Below are 18,702 nucleotides of genomic sequence, written 5' to 3'. Positions count from 1 at the left end.
GTAAATGTGGTGATAATCCACTTTGCCAAGAATACTCAATCACATGTAAAGAAAACTAAACCAGAAGTTCTGATTGCAAATGATTGAATTATTGAAGTCAGTACAACTTTATCTCATTTACTAAAATAAGTGTAAATTCCCCAGCAAAGTAAACATGTTAGTAAATCGTCCCCACTGTATACATCTTTACAACACTTAGATGGCAAAATTAAAATGATGGCATTCCCAAAGGCGTTATTCTAGCATGGTAAGCCTAAGATTGCCAACATTCCTGGCTTCTAATTCTTTCTATGCAATCCAAAAAACAAAAATGCATTTGTATGCATTGATGGAGATTGACTAAAACTGGATGCCTAAGAATCTGGTGCAGCTGTGCATGGTAGCCAATCAGCTTCCAACTACAGCTTGCTCTAAAAGCGAAAGGTTTCTTTTTTTACTTTCATGTATTCTATGCATGAAGGTATAAAACCTTCAGTGTGCAGCATCCTCCGCAGCCCCCCCCCCCCTCAATTACTTACCCCTGACTGATCGCGATCTAGTGATGTGCATGAGAGCAGCTACCTTTCCATGTCTTTCCCTCTAGTGACCCGAAAAATACACTAATAATAAATAAAACCCCTCCTGAGCTTCAAACCCAATGTGTAATAGAATAAATCTATGAAACAAATAGAGTTAATAGTAAATAAAAGCAAAAAACTGGCGGAGCCACTAAATTCAAATGGTATATGAAACATATATCAGGGCTCCTAGAAGAAGCCACGTGACTCGTGGCGTACCGCGTAGGACGGAAGCTTGTGACATCTTTTCTGGTATGTTCAGGAGCCACCTTCTGTGTTCACCCTGTTTTTCCCTTAAATGCTTCAGCTCAGCTGGGTGTTTATTATATATAGATATAAAGCGAGCGCTCATATAATCAGCTGCTAGAACACTCAAAAGAATCACCAAAACCTTGTATCATAAATCATATATGTAAAGTGCAGTGCTGTGATATATATCAATGAATAAAAGTTCATGCAATCTTCATAAACAAATGAGGAATATGGAGTGAAAATCTTCCTTATGCAAAATAGGTGACTGGAACCATATGGAAGAAATGCACACTCACCGACCGCGCATTAAAAATGCGCATGTACTATATGACCAGCAATCCAGGTAATCAGCTGTTGGCCTCCCCTCTGATGAAGTGCCGTAGCACGAAAGGCCTCAGGAGGAGCTGACAGCACGTGTGACGTTTACACCGCCGTGACCATGAGGAGGTCCGGCGGCCATTTTTCTGGCTGGGTCAGTGCAAATTTTTTTCTATTTCCACATAATGCTGGCAATTCATTGTTGTACTTGTACCCATGATTTGACTTTTTATGACCAATAAATCAGCTTTTACCTACTACACTATTGGCACCCCCTCTTTGTTTTTGACCCCCTTTCTGAGGGTTTCAGATCCACAGCAGCTGGTCCACAGTGTATTTTGCATCCAGAAGAGGGAGCTCATTCACCTAGGCCAGGGGTAGGCAACCTGCGGCTCCCTAGCTGTTGTGGAACTACATTTCCCATGAGGCATTGCAACATTAGAAAACTGACAGTTACAGCTATGACTTGCAGAGGCATGATGGAACTTGTAGTCCTGCAACAGCTGGAGAGCCGCAGGTTGCCTACCCCTGACCTAGGCTGCCCATTTACTGGTTTTAATCCTGCTGCATACCACTACACCCAAGGCTGATGATCCACCTGTGAGGGATGTACCTTGTGCATTGCTGATTACCTGGATTGCTGGTCATATACATGCGCATTTTTAATGCGCGGTCCTTGAGTGCACATTTCTTCTATATGGTTCCAGTCACCTATTTTGCATAAGGAAGATTTTCACTCCATATTCCTCATTTGTTTATGAAGATTGCATGAACTTTTATTCATTGATATATATCACAGCGCTGCACTTTATATATATGATTTATGATACAGGGTGTTTATTATAGCTTGGCCAGGGGTTTATTGCTATTGTTATCATGTTTTATTTCTGATATACGTTTCACATATTTTTGTTGTTTTTACACTTTATTCTTCAGCTGAGCTGGGTGTTTATTATAGGTTGGACAGATGTTTATTGCTATTTAATTTTGGTTTATTTTTTATATATATTTCACATACCATTTGGATTTAGTGGCTCAGCCAGTTTTTTGTTTTTATTTACTATTGACTTTATTTCTTTCACAGATTTATTCTATTACACATTGGGTTTGATACTCAGGAGGGTTTTTATTTATTATTGTATTTTTTGGTTTCACTAGAGGGCAGCACAGCCCTATTCGTGGGGAGTTTTATTGATGTGGGAACATCAAGGTAAGTATGACATGTTAGCTATTTAACAAAAAGGTTGTCTTCACAAACACTTTAGGCTTTAATCTGGAAGCAGATCTGCATCAGATTTTGCACTTTTCAGTTTTAGTAAACCGCTTCCTCCCTTGTGTAGCAGCACCATTAAATACCTTTCCTACCAAAAAATAACCTGCCTATAACATTTACACAGTATTTAATTGCAAAACGTGATTTAATGTACCAAATCATGCACAATAATGGACATGACATCCAAAAACAATGCAGTGTTGTTTGAATTCATCAAGTTCTTCTTCAAAGAGTTGCATTAAAATGCATTCAATAAAAACATTTTAAACAAGTTAATTTTTATGTTTTGACATGCAGTGTCATTCATTTTAACATAGCAGGCATGTCAAGTCTGAGAAATTCATGCATACCTTATTTTGCATTGCATGAAATGGCATATTGGTGAACTGTATCACTGCATACATTTATGTGTGTGGGTTATTATGTGGGGGACTGCTTTGCAGGAGGCCAAAGAGTGAAAACAAAATCAAAGATATTTTCCCTGCAGGAGCGAACCTTCTGTTTCTGCACCTTCACACATGCAGCTTCATTGACTTACTGCTATGAACAAAGGCTTATTTTAATTAATGAAATACCTCTTTTTACGTACAACACCAATTGGAGATAAAATATTCCCTGTTATACATACAACGTTTAATCCTCTGCTTATTACAGAAGCTTTTAGAAACTGTGGGATTAAAAATAGAAGCCAGCACAAGGGAGTGGAAGTCTAAAACGAGTTTTGTAGTGTGATTTTAGTATATCTGCATTTCATATAGTTTTAACAAGTTTATAAAGCATAGTGGGCTATGTGTTTAAAGCAGTAGTAGAAAGGTTTCTTCACAGTGAGAGCTGTGAAAATGTGGAATAGACTCCCTCAAGAGTTGGTTCTGGCCAGCTCAGTGGATTGCTTCAAAATGGCCTGGATTCCTTCCTAGACACACATAATATAACTGGATACTGACATTTATAGGTAAAGTTGATCCAGGGAATATCTGATTGCCTCTCAGGCGATCAGGAAGGAATTTTTTTACCCAGCAGCAGCAAATTGGATCATGCTTTACTGGGTTTTTTTTGCCTTCCTCTTGATCAACTGTGGGTATAGGATTGTAACGTTTTTTTTTTTTATGGTTGAACTGGATGGATTTTTTCTTTTTTCAGCCAGACTAACTATGTAATTATGTAAGTAGTAAACTCTGCTTTTTATTCTGTATCTTCAAGTAAGCCTGTAGGTACAGTGATTATCTCCTAAACATGCACCGTTCAGGAGAAATTTCCATATGTAGCAGCTGGTGACGTCTCTGGCACATGCGCACTGGGCTCTCAATAGATGGCATGCCGTCCATTGAGAGAGCTGTGCTGCTGCTGTGGTTCCAGTGCTAAGGTGCGGGAGTGACATCATCGAAGCCTGGCCATTCAAATAGTCAAAGCCCAAAAGGAAAACCGGGTGAAGATGGAATCCTTGTCAGTGGTGACAGCATGCTGCTGGAAGGATCCATTTTTTTTTAGGTAAGTCTGTCATAATGTGCCAGTATGCGGTGTATACTAACATATTATGACTTGAGCCTGCAAGGGGACCAGCTATTTTTTTTAAATAAGCTTCAGTTTATTACCACTTTAATACTCAGCTATAAGCAATCCTGTCCTCTGTTTACCCCCTTCCCACTCTATAGCATAGGGAGTGCAATGTGGGTTTTTCCTTCATGTGTCCCTCATGCTGTTGAATTAAAGTGTATATTAGGGCAAAATAAGAAAAGAATATACAGTAAAATCTGCATCAAATGCACATTTCCCAATGTTTGTCCTTCAAATACAGAAAAATACTTTCAATCTATCAGAAATGCATTCAGCTTCTACGTCGTATTGTGGGCTGACAATACACAGCATTTTTATGGAATGAGTGGTGTCAACCCTGCCCAGTTGTCTTTAGCTAATCTATTCAGCCCAGTTGTCTTTAGCAGATCCATCCCATATCCCAATATCCACAACATAGATACTAATTAGCTCTCCCTATTGTTGTTTTGGACTGCATAATTATTAGATTCCTTCATTTAAGTGTGCATAGGACAGCTTTTAATTTCTGATTTTTATTTGCACTTTTGAAACCAACATAATAAAACACTTCAGTGGTATTTTTAACAAACCAAAAGATAGAAACTGAAAGAAGTGTATTGTTAGGATGTAAATACACTTTTTGCCATGGATAAAACCAGTCGGTTAATTTAAAAACCTATGTTTGTTAACTTTGAGTTAAAAATTACTGAAAAGGCCATAATTGAATCCAAGTATTTCCAATGGTATTTATAATTAGGGTTTCTAAATGTTTAGCCATTATTCAACTAAAGGTATATGTTATTCCATTGATTGCTGAATTGCATGCTTGTTGCAATCAGAGTATCTTTCCCTATCTTATATGGCTGAATATTAGTAGCAGAAAAAAAAGCAACACAAGTCAAGTCTGTGAGCATCCCAGGACCATAGTAACAGTCACTCGCTGAGGTGCAGCCCTCTAAAGATTGGGGAATCTTGATAATACAGAAAGAAAGCAAAGAAGGGGTGCACTCTCCTCATGCATTACTGTGATAAAAAGAAATGTATTTAAAAATGACAAAAGTATATACTCACAAACCAAGATTCATAAAACAAGCTAGGAACCAATGTGACAGTCCGAGAAAATGGTAGTCTGGCAACAGGGTAACTAATGCGTTTCGGGAGACGTACTCCCTTCTTCAGAGCTAAAACAACTATACATGATGCAAACTAATATAGAGGAGTGGGATGACAAATATTAATAGCAACCCAAATGTTGGGATGGCAACCAACGTATAGCAACAACATTTTCGAAAGGAAATCAGATGATCAGCATGTCTTGCTCTTCAGAAAGATATGTATTAAAGAACTCCGGGATAGCCAAAATATTCACTAAATAATACATCCTCCTACAAAAAACACTAAACACTTAATACAATTTTGAAAATCCTTACCATTTAGGGGAAAAATCAAATTGAATTTTCATGACCCCATCTCTGCAATTCAGAAGATAAGAGCATCTGCTCTGCCAAGGAGGTGTAATAGAAGGGATTACACCATATCCGCTCCTCTCTTTCTGCAGTAAAAGGAAACTACAGTTACCATCAATCACTGGGAATTGTAGTGAATGTGGGCGGGTACACTAGGCCTTTATATGTTGAATGTGTGTGAGAGTCTTAGAGTCTCGGTCCGCCCACCACTGAGAGTGGAGCTGAATTACATCACTGCTACCTGGAGAAAGAACTACAGAAGGGATGTGCCAAAACCAGTGGCTGGGGGAATAGAAGGCATAACAGCTACTGGTCTTACAAAGAGGAAACCAAAGAGAATTGACGGTTTAATTTGAAAATGAATAGGCTCTTTCAGAGCAACTAGAAGGCGGATGCCATATTCAAAAAAGGTAGGAAATCAGCAACAAGGACATGTAAATATGTTTTTGCCCATAGTATTTATAGGACATTTTTTTACTATTGCTGTTCAGTCAGAAACGGCAATCGTTATTAGGATGGCACTACAAGGCAGCTTACATATCTATTACTGAAATCTGGCCCCATGGCCACCGCAAATGCCCAAGGCTTTTTCAAGTAGTGTTTGCAGTTTTGTTGTCTGGAAAGTTTGTCCTCAGAATCAGACTCAAGGCCTTCTAATATGTTTAAAAATCACTGTACAACCTGCACAACAAAATAGCATTTCAGAAGAGATTTGCTTGAGTCAGAGGCTGAACCGGTCCAGTGATGGCAGTAAGAATAGGTGGATAAAAGATCTGACGCTGTATGACTGGCCTAGAACAATACACTGTACTCCATAACATGCTGTCAGAGAGTAAAGTCATGTAATATGTATTATTTATTGCAGACGTTTTCTCTTTTGTCTTTCCAAGCTATGGCCCCAGACATCCACGAGTGTCCATATACTGTGTTGTGCAATGAAACCATGGCATAATTCAGGGGCTGATCTCTTTTTATTGTAGAAAAAGATGAGGGAATTAAGCAAAAGATCAAAATGATTGCTTGCTCTCCTGAGATTTGTAATTCCATGTATGCTTAAAAATTAAAGTCTTGTACTTCATGGACTACTTTACCCTGACTTCTATTTATGTTACATTTCGGAAACTGCAATTTCCACTAGCAATTAGATTTCCATTTACTGTAGTCAGATCAATAAACTATGATTTGTAATTGTTTTTATGAGTTAATATAGAGTATAAATGCCTGTATCTTTCAAGCTCTTATCAAGCTCATTTCCAAACAGAGTGCCCTGTTTTTTCTTTTGACCTGGGTAAATAATGCTTTTTTATTTTTCTTTGCCAGGTATTTATTGCCATGTAACCACATGATGGTTAGCCAGCGATGGGCAGTGAAAGAAGGAGATTGCTATTCGGCATCTGCTGCTAAATATTTGGCCTTAACCCCAGACTGCTGTGCAAATAATACTACTGGTAATGCTGGGAGTTTGGAAAAAAATTTCATAATGTTGTCAAAATTTAGACAAAAAGGTAACAGGCAGCTCTGATATGCTTTAAATTGCAATGATGTGAACTGGCATGTAAGGGTTTCTAAATGCTTTTAAAATAATAATCTTTCATCTTTCCTATGGAAATGACATATATTTTGAGGCTACTTTATAATCGCTGCAGCAAAGAAAAGACAAGCAGTTGTCTACAGCAAAAGGGTCAGATCCCTGCTTTCAGTTTCCAAGAGGAGATTGAATAATAAAAGGAACACTTTAGTTGCTATGGACAACACCCCCTTTTTCCTTTGCTTAGTTTTTGTTAACGACTGTTCAAGATACAACCACTTTGGAGTTTTGCATTGAATTTCTTGGTATATTTTCTTTTAATAACATGAAATAGTTATATTAAATAAAAACTCTTCTTCTTCCTAAAGTGATTCTAAAGGATCAGATTTAATTTAAAAAAAAAAAAATAACAAGAATGTTACACTTACCTGCTCTGTGCAATGGTTTTGCACAGAGTAGCCCTGATCCTCCTCTTCTGGGGTCCCCCCACCACCCATCCTCCCCCCTCCCCCCCCACTAAGTTCCCCCATAGGAAGCTGCTTGCTATGGGGGCACTCATGCATGCTTGCTCCTGAGACACACAGTGCGCAGCTCGGCCCTGCCCCCCAATCTTTCCTCATTGGCTGTGATTGGCATTAGCAGGAGTCAATGGCTTTCACTGCTGTGTTTGGGCCAATGATTAGGGAGGGAGCAGAGAGAGTCTCTGCTGTTGTGCACAAAACTGGATTGAGATCCAGCTCAGGTACGTATTTGGGAGGGGGGGAGAGGGAAATCGAGCTGCTTGCAGAAGTATTTTTGCCTTAATGCATATTATGCATGATGGTAATAAACCTTCTGCCTTTAGAACCACTTTTTATAAAGATACCAAAAATTAAAGAATAGATAAATGCAAGAGCAAACATATAATCCTGTGGTGGCTGGTATGGTTTTCTTTTTTCCGCCTAGGAAAATTTTCAGCAAGTACAGAAAACACCTGTTGATCTTGCCGGAAATGCATGCTATGTATTGTAGACATAAGTACGAGGGGCATTCAAGTCAAACCAGGACTGAGTTTATATAATAAAAGAACAAATTTCAAGGAGTGGAAATTGAATTTATTTATCCACATACTCGCCTGATAAATTAATCCCAGCATTTAACTAATGCCTGGAAGCTTTGGCATAGAAAGATTTGTTAGTATGCCTGAACCATCCTAGAACAGCCTGCTTCACTTCATCATCAGTGCTGAAATGCTAACCCCTGAGGAACTCTTTTAGGGGTCCAAACAAGTGGAAATCACTGAGAGCGTGGTCTGGGCTGTAAGGGGGATGTGACAATACCTTCCAGCCAAGTTCCTGTAATATATCCATATTGCGGAGAGCAGTATGACACCCTTAGTGATCAAACAAGACCGTTTTTTTCTGCAGACGCATATACACATCACTCAGAACACAACAGTAGTATTCACTGTTGATAGTGGCACCACTGAGTAGAAAATCCACACCATGTTTTTTCCAGAAAACAATTGCCATCACTTTACCTGCAGACGCAGCAACTGTTCAAAATTTTTTTGGTGGTGGTCAGTCCGCATGCTTCCAATGCTTTGATGCTCATTTTGATTCAGGAGCGGAAAGCTGTCTCGGTACCCAGCGTGCGCTACGATTTTGGAAATGCAAATGTTTATCCATGATTGTGTTCACTGTTCCCACAGAAAGATTAATCTCTTTTGCAATTTCACGACAGGTTATGTGTCCATTATCCAGGATCAGGTGATCCATGCGCTGAATGTTCAAAGAAATGACTGCTGTGGGCTGGGAACCACCATGGCTGCGTTCATCACTGATGGACGAACGACCTTCTTTGAAACATTTACACCATTCAAATGTTTTACTGTGGCTAAGTGTCTGATGACCGTACTGTGCTTGAAGTCTTCTGTAGATATCCGCGGGTTTTATGCCTTCGTTCACAAGAATCTTCATCACCACACGCTGTTTCATGCACGCACTAACACTGTTCTCTGCCATCTTGATTAATGGTCTCCGGTCTGGCCTGCGACATGTGCGCCGCCTATTAGTAATAGGCCACACTTTCCACTTACTACTGTGTGTAGTACCGTCACGCTAGCATCCCTTTTTATACCTGTAAAATTAAAAGTTCTAATTTGACTTGAACGCTCATACATAGTTGTAATATGATGGAATAGTTGTTTTAAAAAGAAAATGTTCTATAATACTACAAAGTACAGAATTACAAACTGAATGGTTTCCTTGGTTCATGCTCAACATTAAAGTGGTTCTAAAGCCTGAAAGTTTTTACCTTTATTCATTCTGCATGAGGGTAAAAACCATTTTGCTCCTGCTGCTGTCAATCACAGCCAGTGAGGAGGAAGCGGGGGTGGGACCGAGCCACGCTCTATGTGGCCTATAGACACATAGATTCAGCTCAGAAGCAAGCATGCATGAGTGCCCCCAGAGCAAGCTTGCTCTGGGGGCACTCAGTAGGGGGGGACAGGAGTGCCGGCAGGGGACCTGAGAAGGAGAGAATAGAGGTTGCTCTGTGCATTACCACTGCACAGAGCAGGTAAGTATGACATGTTTTTTATTTTAAGAAGATAAAAGGGCCTTTAGAACCACTTTAAGTGAGATCATACCAAAGCTACCTATTTGCAAATCTTAAAAAGTATCTTAAAATGATGAAAGTGTTTCACCTGTACTTGTCCAGCAGGTGTGTGCATTGAATTTGGAACCTAGTTCTTTCTTCTATTTCTTATAACAAAATACATGAAGACTAACAATCCTGTCCTGTGATTTTTTTTTTATTCCCCTTTCAATAGCGTAGATTAAACCGTTGGCCTATTTGTCATCTAAGTGTGTGTGCACTCCGGTATAACTTTCACAAGGTTAAGAGGATCAGGATTCAGCACAATTGCAATAATAACTTTTCGGTTTACAATCAGCTCTGTGTCAGAAGAGCATTTACCTTAGAGGAAGATATTCAGAGCAAAAAGAGGCGATTTCGTGCTTTTTGTTATTTTAGGAGACAAATGAACAAAGAACTCAATAAGCAATTTTACAAAGCTATAATTTCTGGGACATTGTGCTCTATAGCCCTGTCCAACTGGCTAATACATAAATCAGTATATTACTAATTATGACTGAAATGGTTGGAATCTGTCCCAGTTTAAGTTAGCGTATACATTACCATTACCACAGTACCTTGACAATTTGTACTGGAAAGAAGGGAAAGGTATATTTTAGTACTTAGGTGCCCCCTCTAAAGGAAATGCGATAACAAGACACACAATAACACAGAGAAAGCCTAAATCTGGGTGAACATGGACTATTTTTGCTAAACTGATCATTGCTGATGACCACCCTGTAATTTTTCACTAGTGATTGCTACACATGCTATACTATATGTTATAGCAATTAATCACCTACATTTGAAGCATCGTGCTGCTAATACAAATTGATAGCTACTAAATGCTATGTTCTATTGTTCCATTTGTGTAGCAATCACTAGCGATTAATAGTAGGGTGACCGTGGGCAAAATTTGCACCTGTGTGGCTATCATTCTGTATTTGTATTGATTACAGAAAATGTTCCATTCAAAGTTTAGTGGAACCATAGCTGAGGGGCTGCCTTAACCCTATTTTCCAAGCAAAGAACATAAGCATACAGCGTATTTATATACTAATATTTCTACTATGTGAATCTCTACTTTGTGCAAGCTATTTTGGTATTCTAAAAGTGGATACATAGTAAGCAGTAGACACACTGACCAAATTATTCATGCTTCCTTGTACAGATCCCAGTGATCCTAAAGTATCATCACCTTCATCCGAAGTTGAGTCAACCTTTGATGAGGAAATCATGCAAACGGTGGATGCCAGCTACTTAGAGTATCTTTTTGAAGCCCATGAGAATATAAATAGGTGTGCTGAAGACTGTAAGGTATGGTCAGCCCCATATGATGGGGAAAATCCAGATCCAGAGACTTCTTTTCAAGCTCTTCTAGAGAGCAGTTTTAGAAGAAGTGAGTTTCCAACTTTCAGAGGTACAAACAGACGTAATTTAGGGTCTTTCTCTTCTGATCATCCCTCTGTTGGAGGAAAACTTCAGATTGATCTTGAGTGGGATGACAGCTATGACACAGGAATATCTCCAGACTCCGGTAACTGTTCACCACAGCCAACTCCTGATCCCGTATTACCACCAGAGCCCCCACAACACATTCAAGAAATGAAAAAGAATGCAATAATGTTCATTAAAGGGTCATATATTGAAGAATCCGATTTTCAGGACGATGTAATGGTTTACAGGTTGTGTGCAGAAAAAGATTCCACTGATACAGTAGAGGAAGAAAATAAGGACATGTCAACAAATAATCTGACATCAGATCAGCTACATAAACTTAATGATGAGAATTCTCAGGTCCAAATGGGAAGTACAATTGTGGAAAACAATACAAAAAATGCAACTGTGAACAGAGATACTGTAAAAAGGCACAGAAAAGATATACCAAAACTGGATCTTGATCTTGCAACTGAGGCAGACTGGAATTCCAGTAAAAAACCATTAAGTCCGGAGAGTGAGGATTTCATAGCTCGTTGTGATGAGATCATAAATGGGCTGAAAACCACCTCAATAGAGGTGCCCAGTTCACCAGCTCATGAAAGCGTTTCCCTAGTTGATGAAGATGATGACGACTTTGAAAAGTATTCCTTGGGAACACCATCATCAGAAAGTGTCTCATCACCATTTGGGCCAAAGGAACCTGGCAAATACACTAATAACTCTCCTCGGTCCCAAGCAGCACCTTTCACAGGTACTAATGTATATTACTTTCAGTTTAAATTAGCTAAGCAAAGCTCATGCTCCCTGGAGAGCTTCAACTCTGACTCAGCAGGGAGCTTGTCAGACAGAGGCAGAGAAACCACTGGTTCTCCACAACCAGCAACGGTCTTTCTCAGCTACATCCTTGCAGGGGAAAGGCTTTTCTACTACAGACTGTGATAACTTTCTTAAGAAAGCCAAACTGTTAGACTTGTAACATACAGTATGTTGTTTTGATGACTTTGGAATGTATTTAGTTGATTTAAACTGAGACTTCAATTGGGTTTATAGTGCTTTGACAGTTGTAAAAAAAAGTAACTAGGTCCACTGATATTGTTCTTTTAATGTTACACTTGAAAACCATGTTCTAGTTAACGCGATTCTAAAGGTTTTTTTTTTGTTTGTTTTTTTAAATAACAAACATGCTATACTTACCTACCGTGTCCAGTGGTTTTGCACAGAGCAGCCTGGATCCTTCTCTTCTTGGGTTCCCCCCAGGCTGTCCTGGCCCCTCCCTCCTGTCTGGTGCCCCCACAGCAAGCAGCTTGCTATGGGGGCACTGGCTGCTCAGTATGTCCAGCTTGGCCCCACCCCCTCTCTCTCCTCATTGGATGACTGGATGTGATTGCCAGCAGCGGGAGCCAATGTGTCAGGGCTCCAGGTATGACCAGAGATGTGTGGATTGACACAGGGAAATGCAGGCTTCAAGTATGGTGTAAAAGAATATAATTTATTAAAAGCTACACAGTACACCCAAACACACAGTGCAAGAACCAAACCTCCAACAGATCCCAGTATGTGCGGGAACACAAACGTAGTCAGGCAGGCCAGGTCGGTAACTATCGGGCAGACAAGGTACAAAGGAGCAGGCAGGAGAGTGGTCAGGAATAGCCGGGGTCGGTGCAGGCAGAGTTCTAGCAGAGTCCAGATCAGGCAGGAATATCAGACAGGATGCAGGTACAGGGGCTCATGGGAACAAACACCAAGGCACTGACTGCAGGCCTTGTTTAAATACACCTCCTGCAATCAGCCTCAGGTGATGGCTTGATTGCAGGAGTGAGATTCTGGCTGCTGAGAGCACCCGCTGGCCAGCACTGGTACTGCAGCCTACAAGGCAGGTGAGCCCCAGCACCACCTGTGCTGAGCCCATTCCTGACACAATGGCTCCCACTTGCTGTCTCAGCCAATGAGGAGGCAAAGACCTGGAACAGCAGTGACTGTTGTTCACATCGCTGGATCGCGATGAGGCTCAGGTAAGTATCATGGGGGCTGGGGGCACTGCTGTACACAGAAGGTTTTTTACCGTCATGCATAGAATGCATGAAGTTAAAAAACTTTGAGCCTTTACAACCAATTTAAGCCTATCCCTAGCCAAATGTTTGTTTTAGTATTGGATAGGGTGGGGAAGAATTCAAATTTTTGTGAAGTTTTTAGTTCTGATTTTGCTCCTAATGGGGAGATTTTATTTTACTTCATGTCTCTTGATTCCTGAGGGGGTGCAATAAGAAAACAAAACATTGTTGGATGTTCTAAGCTTTCTGCATTCTACTAAAACATTATTTTTGTCACTGTTTGAGAAATGTACCACCACTTTTTATCCTGAAAGAAATTGGCCAAACCAGAACAAAGACAGCAATAAAAACCTGCTAGAGGCTATAAGCCTTTCCTGCTCTGAAACTGAATAAAAGGTTTTGGCTGGACCTGAGCTTTCATTTATTATTAGAGATGTAATTTTATGCCTACTGGGGTTGGGTACAGAGAACCCTCCTTCAACCTGGCATTTCTTTTCCACCTATACCCATGATTAGCTTATTTGGCTTTAAATATCATTTCTATGCAAGTGATACTTAAAGTAGAATTGAAGTCTAGATCTAACTATGTTTAAAACCGCTCTTACCCACTTCTAACTCCTATTCTACTAACTACCCTGTAGAAGGAAGATTCATATACTTACCTATTCTCAGGGCGCTCTGGTCCGGTCACGTGATCTCCCCAGCAGATGTTTTCAGGGGAGAGGAGAGAGCTCTGAAAACAGAAGGAATGTCTGTCAAGTGACACATAGGCTTACTATGGAGCATCTATTGTCAGTGTCCATTGAAGACAGCGGTTGTGAGCCAATCGTGTGACCGAACCAGAGAAACATGAGAATAGGTTGCTTCCTTCTACAGGGTAGTTTAATTAGGTGTTAGCAGGGGGATTGAAGCTGTTTTACTTTTAGTTAATGCTAGCCTAGACTTCCATTTTAAATGTATATTTTAGCTCCTGATTAGACATGTGCACCCTGGAAATTTTCATTTCATTTAGTTTCAGATGCATTCATTCATTGAAGAGTTTTGTTTCGTCATATTCAAGTGATTCGCTTTCAGAATTCATTTTGTATCTTTGGCAATCATTTCATATGTTCGTTGGTCCAATTGGATTAAAAAAATGTATTTGTTCATATATTCATTGGTCCAGATGGATTCAAAAAATTTAGCAGTTTTTCCGAAAGACTGCTATATACTCAATATATTATTAAATCAGACGGATTCTATATTTTCGGACACTAGTCCAGTCCGCCAAGAGAAGTGGCATGAGCTGATTGGACGTTATTGACTGGTGTCATGTGCATCCAAATTAACGAGTGGAACGAAATTCGGATATGTGTTATGAATCCAAGTTATTGAACAAATTTGAAAATTGAATTCATTTCACCGTGGCCCTGAACTACTATCGCATCATGTGATGTCATCTAAATGAAACAAATGCATTAATTTCGTTATCACTTTTTTAGATTTGTTGTCATTCATTTCTGTGTCCATTCAGACATTTAGATACCTCTGAATTTCCAAAAATGAAATTTACATCCAGAAAACGAATAAGATAATAATCACTGTTGATGTGGGGTAATACTCGATTCCTTTAGTCTTGTTATTTGTTTAAAATCATTTTCTGCAACTACCCCTTCAGCATGCATGGCACACACACAAAAAAAAGCTATTGCTTTCCTGTATCATATCCGGCCTGTTTAGTCTAGTACTTTACTATATGGTCTACCAGCACACAGAGCAATGTTGGTCCAGTCCGTCCTTAACTTTGCTGCTCAACTCATCTACCTCCCTCTCATAGCACAGATCCTGCTTCTTTCTCCAGCCCTTCCACTGGCTCTCATTTTCAGTGAATTCCCTCACACATCTGCATCCAGGACTTTTTACAAGCAACTATGCTATTCTCTCCATCATGCCATTCTTACTTTTTAATCCTTTATAACCTCAAGCACTCCCTTAAAACACACATCTTCAGTTAAGCATACAACCTGGACAAAGTTATTCTATTCTCTTTTCACTGCTATGTCCTCTGACAAGGCACTTGCTAGTCACCTGTCATCTACAGTATATCTGACTTGTTGAGTAGAAACTTGGTTGGACTTCTGAAGCTTTACACTTGATGCGTTTCTCTGAAAATCTAAATCTACCTACTCAATATTGTTTAAAGCACTAGACATTTTGTCATTATATGTCAAAGTATACCAATTGATTAGGCATGTTAAGTGAAATGGTTTATTCAACAATACATTGATTTTATTAAAATACATTTACAATACTTTTGTAGCACTACCCCCAAGGTCTACCTGACCTTGGCTTGGTATCAAGAGATCCCTGAACTTTCCACTTCTTAATAGGTGATTTAACAGTACTGATTGGCATATTCAAGGTTTTGGACATATTTATGTCTTTTTACATCTTTATAAAGCTCCATTACCTTGTTACACAGGACTTTTGACAGGATTTTTCTGCTCCCCATGTCTCAGTATCTAACCTAGTCAGTGCTTCCACGTAAGAGCTAACAAACTCATTGACTATTTATACACTGACACTAATTGCAATTTAAAAAGCCACAGATGTGGGTCATTAGCCTCTAATTGGCATTTTAACCCTTGTGTGTCACCTTGTGTGTTTGTATCAAGGCCAAACATTCCAGGGTATGTAAACTTTTGATCATGGCCATTTGGGTGATTTCTTTTATCACTATGATTTAAAAAGGAGCCAAACAACTATTTGATAATAAATGGCTTCATATGATCATCATCCTTCAATAAAAGAGCATTTTGTGGCATGATCAGTCATATTTTCAATATCAATGCCAAAATGTCACAATTTCTGCCAGGGTATGTAAACTTTTGAGCACAACTGTACATCAGCTCTAATTGCAACATGGCAAAGTTTGAAGTCTTAGGATCCTGGGGACGTCTACCCCGGGAGCTGTAGCAAAAAACCTGTGAAGACCTAAGGGACAAATAAGGGACACATCGAATAGTGAAGGGATAGCTCCAATTCATAATCCATATAGCTACCCACAATAGATACTGGCCAAATTTAAATCATACGTCCAGAGTGTAATCCACCATGTCCCATATATTTATAAATCAGCTCAATATTTTAATTTATTTAATTGTTAGTTGATATATATGTAGGGCAATTAATTTACTATGTGTATTGACTATACAATCATCCATTGGTAGTGTGCTTCAAGTCCCATGGGTAGGGTTCAGATTGATATATATAGGTATAGAGACTCATGACTTCTTCATGAGCTTCATTTAAAGTTCCATTGTTTAGGATATAAATATGCATCTTTATTATGATATGGCCCTTTATTTCTCCCCCTTACCTTATTGATAGTAAGCAAGTACAGAAAAAGGCCTATTTCTTATTGTTTTTGATAAGGGTACTATATAAAAATAGTAATGTATGTATATGTGAAAAAACAGCATACTCTGAGAACTGAATGTTATGGGTGCAAACTGTAGTAAAAGTTTTTTGTGAAATAATAATAATGTATTAATGTCCTTTACTCAGGTCCGTTTGTCAGTGTTGTTCTATCAAAGTTAGAGAATATGCTTGAGAATTCTTTACATGTGAACTTGTTGCTGATTGGGATTGTTACACAGCTTGCAGCGTACCCCCAGCCTCTCATTCGATCCTTCCTTCTCAACACGAACATGGTCTTGCAACCCAGCGTCCGATCACTCTACCAGGTACAGTAAAACCTTAGATCCAATTGGTATTTCTCTTAGTATAATGATATCTGTCATTATTTTCCTTCACTTTGATTTCACTGCACACTGTAAAGTTTCTCCATTAGAAGCCACAGCATGTCAAATAGAGCTCATCCCATTTCCTGACTGAAAGACATCCAGCATCATCTACCACTTTCCTCCTCATTCTTACTGTCCCTGTCATTTATTGAATTTTAGTCCTTTCAATCATGGAGGCTCAGCATCATATGCAGCCTGCTTTGGAATACCTGCTATTCCAGGCTGACACCTACTCATCAAGACAATTTGACATTCACATTATTCCTCCCAAGTGACAGTCCACCACTTGCATCAGTGCTAAGGCTCTTGAGAGGAGTACTTAGGCAGGGCTCTGCAATGTTTTCTGTAAGCTGTGTGCAGAGGCCTGCCAGCTCTTCCTACCCAGGGGTGTATCTGCCGTGAGGCAAACAAGGCACCTGCCTTGGGTGGCATTTTTCAGGGGGTGGCACTGCCCCCAGGCAGAAGGGACCAGTGCCATCTACAAAAGGCTGTGTTAGGGTGGGAGGGCAGGCTCGTGTGTGCTCGGGCAGAGGGACAGGCTCGGCTGTGTTTGGGATGGGGAGCGGTCTCATGTGTGCTCAAACGGGGTGGCAGGCTTGTGAGTGCTCAGGCGGGCAGGCTCGGCTATGTTCGGGCGGGGGGGCAAGCTCGTGTGTGCTTGGGCGGGGGAGCGGGCTTGACTGTGTTCAGTAGGGGGGGGGGGAGCAGAAGGTGTGTGCTCGGGCGGGGGACAGCTTGGTTGTGTTTGGGAGGGGGGCCAAGTGATGATGTCACTGGGTCTAAAATATGGTATGCAGTGACAATGGAAATTGTTTAGCAGTTTGATGAGGATGGGAGATCCAGGGAAGGATGAAATATAAGAAAATTAAACTTCAGCGTTGCCATAGAACTATAGGCAACATTTTTTTTCATCTTTGATAGAGTATGGGAGGGTTTTAACCCCTGTAAGATTTATTTTTGCCATCCATATCACATTGAGAACATTTACCTTCACTTCTTGACCCATAACGAAAACAGGAAGTGAGAGGAAATCCCTGCAAATTAAGGGAATCTCTTGGGCCCCCCAGGTCACCAGAACTAGTGTCCCCATTGGAAGACTTCACCTCTATTACTTTTCTGGAGACAACCCAAAATTTGTGATTTTCTTTTACTTTCACCATCAATGCTAATGGTAAACAGGACAAATAGAGAAGGTGAATCTCCCTAACGGGGACACAGACAGCAATAAAAACTAAAAAGGTGTCCTAATCCCTCTCCACTTTCCAAAACTAAAAAAAAGTTTTGCCTTTAGTTAAACTTTCAGCATAATTGACAAACTGTTTAAAATTTGCATCTTCTTTTCCTGCACCGGAAGAGAGTCTAATTTGAAGTAGACTGATAGCACACAATGCAAAATAGTGAATGTTCCTACTACATCACAGGAGCTAGTTTTTTCCCCGTTTAGGCTCAGTGAGCTAAGCATATTTTGCGTAGAATGAAAAGTCACAATCAGGACCTACAATTTAAATCTCTGCATTTGCAAAAGTGGTGACAGGGTTACATTATATAGCAATTTTAGAAAGAGGCAATGTAGTTGAAGTCTTTAATGGAAATCTAACACACAAATGTTATGTGTAAAATGAAAAATAAGAAACACAGAGGGATGTCTGTTACAAATAATTTGGGTTTAAATGCTAACCTGTTGCAACAGATGCACATAAATGGATGTTTTCTTGCTGAGAATGAGGACAAGCATGATCTTGACAGCAGGAGGAATTTGAAGACTGTGAAGAAATGTCACATCAATGAAAGACACATTTCTTTTTTTGTTGCTTCAATGTCTCCTTTCTGTTCACTTGATAGATACCTTGTACAGAGATACAACAAAATGCTTCTCTTTATTC

At 39.8% G+C, this 18,702-nt stretch overlaps 1 protein-coding gene across 3 annotated transcripts in view; it reads left to right on the top strand.

The window, feature by feature from the left end:
* The window catches only part of FHIP1A (FHF complex subunit HOOK interacting protein 1A), a 310,572-nt gene that overhangs the window by 273,790 nt on the left and 18,080 nt on the right, over positions 1–18,702 (top strand). For 2 of the 3 annotated variants that reach the window (XM_089670461.1, XM_089670460.1), the window contains exons 9-11: positions 6,720–6,904; positions 10,715–11,734; positions 16,581–16,759. In XM_089670461.1, the coding sequence (XP_089526587.1) occupies positions 6,720–6,904; positions 10,715–11,734; positions 16,581–16,759 (1,384 nt within the window). The remainder of the gene's footprint in view (positions 1–6,719; positions 6,905–10,714; positions 11,735–16,580; positions 16,760–18,702) is intronic. The other variant, XM_089670462.1, reaches the window with a different exon arrangement.

This window comes from Staurois parvus, unplaced genomic scaffold, assembly GCF_062004578.1.
Source record: "Staurois parvus isolate SC_StPar_1 unplaced genomic scaffold, SC_StPar_1.0 ptg000090l, whole genome shotgun sequence".
Lineage (NCBI taxonomy): Eukaryota > Metazoa > Chordata > Amphibia > Anura > Ranidae > Staurois > Staurois parvus.
The sequence above is the reverse complement of the archived record's forward strand: the minus strand, read 5'-3'. Positions and strand labels throughout refer to the sequence as shown.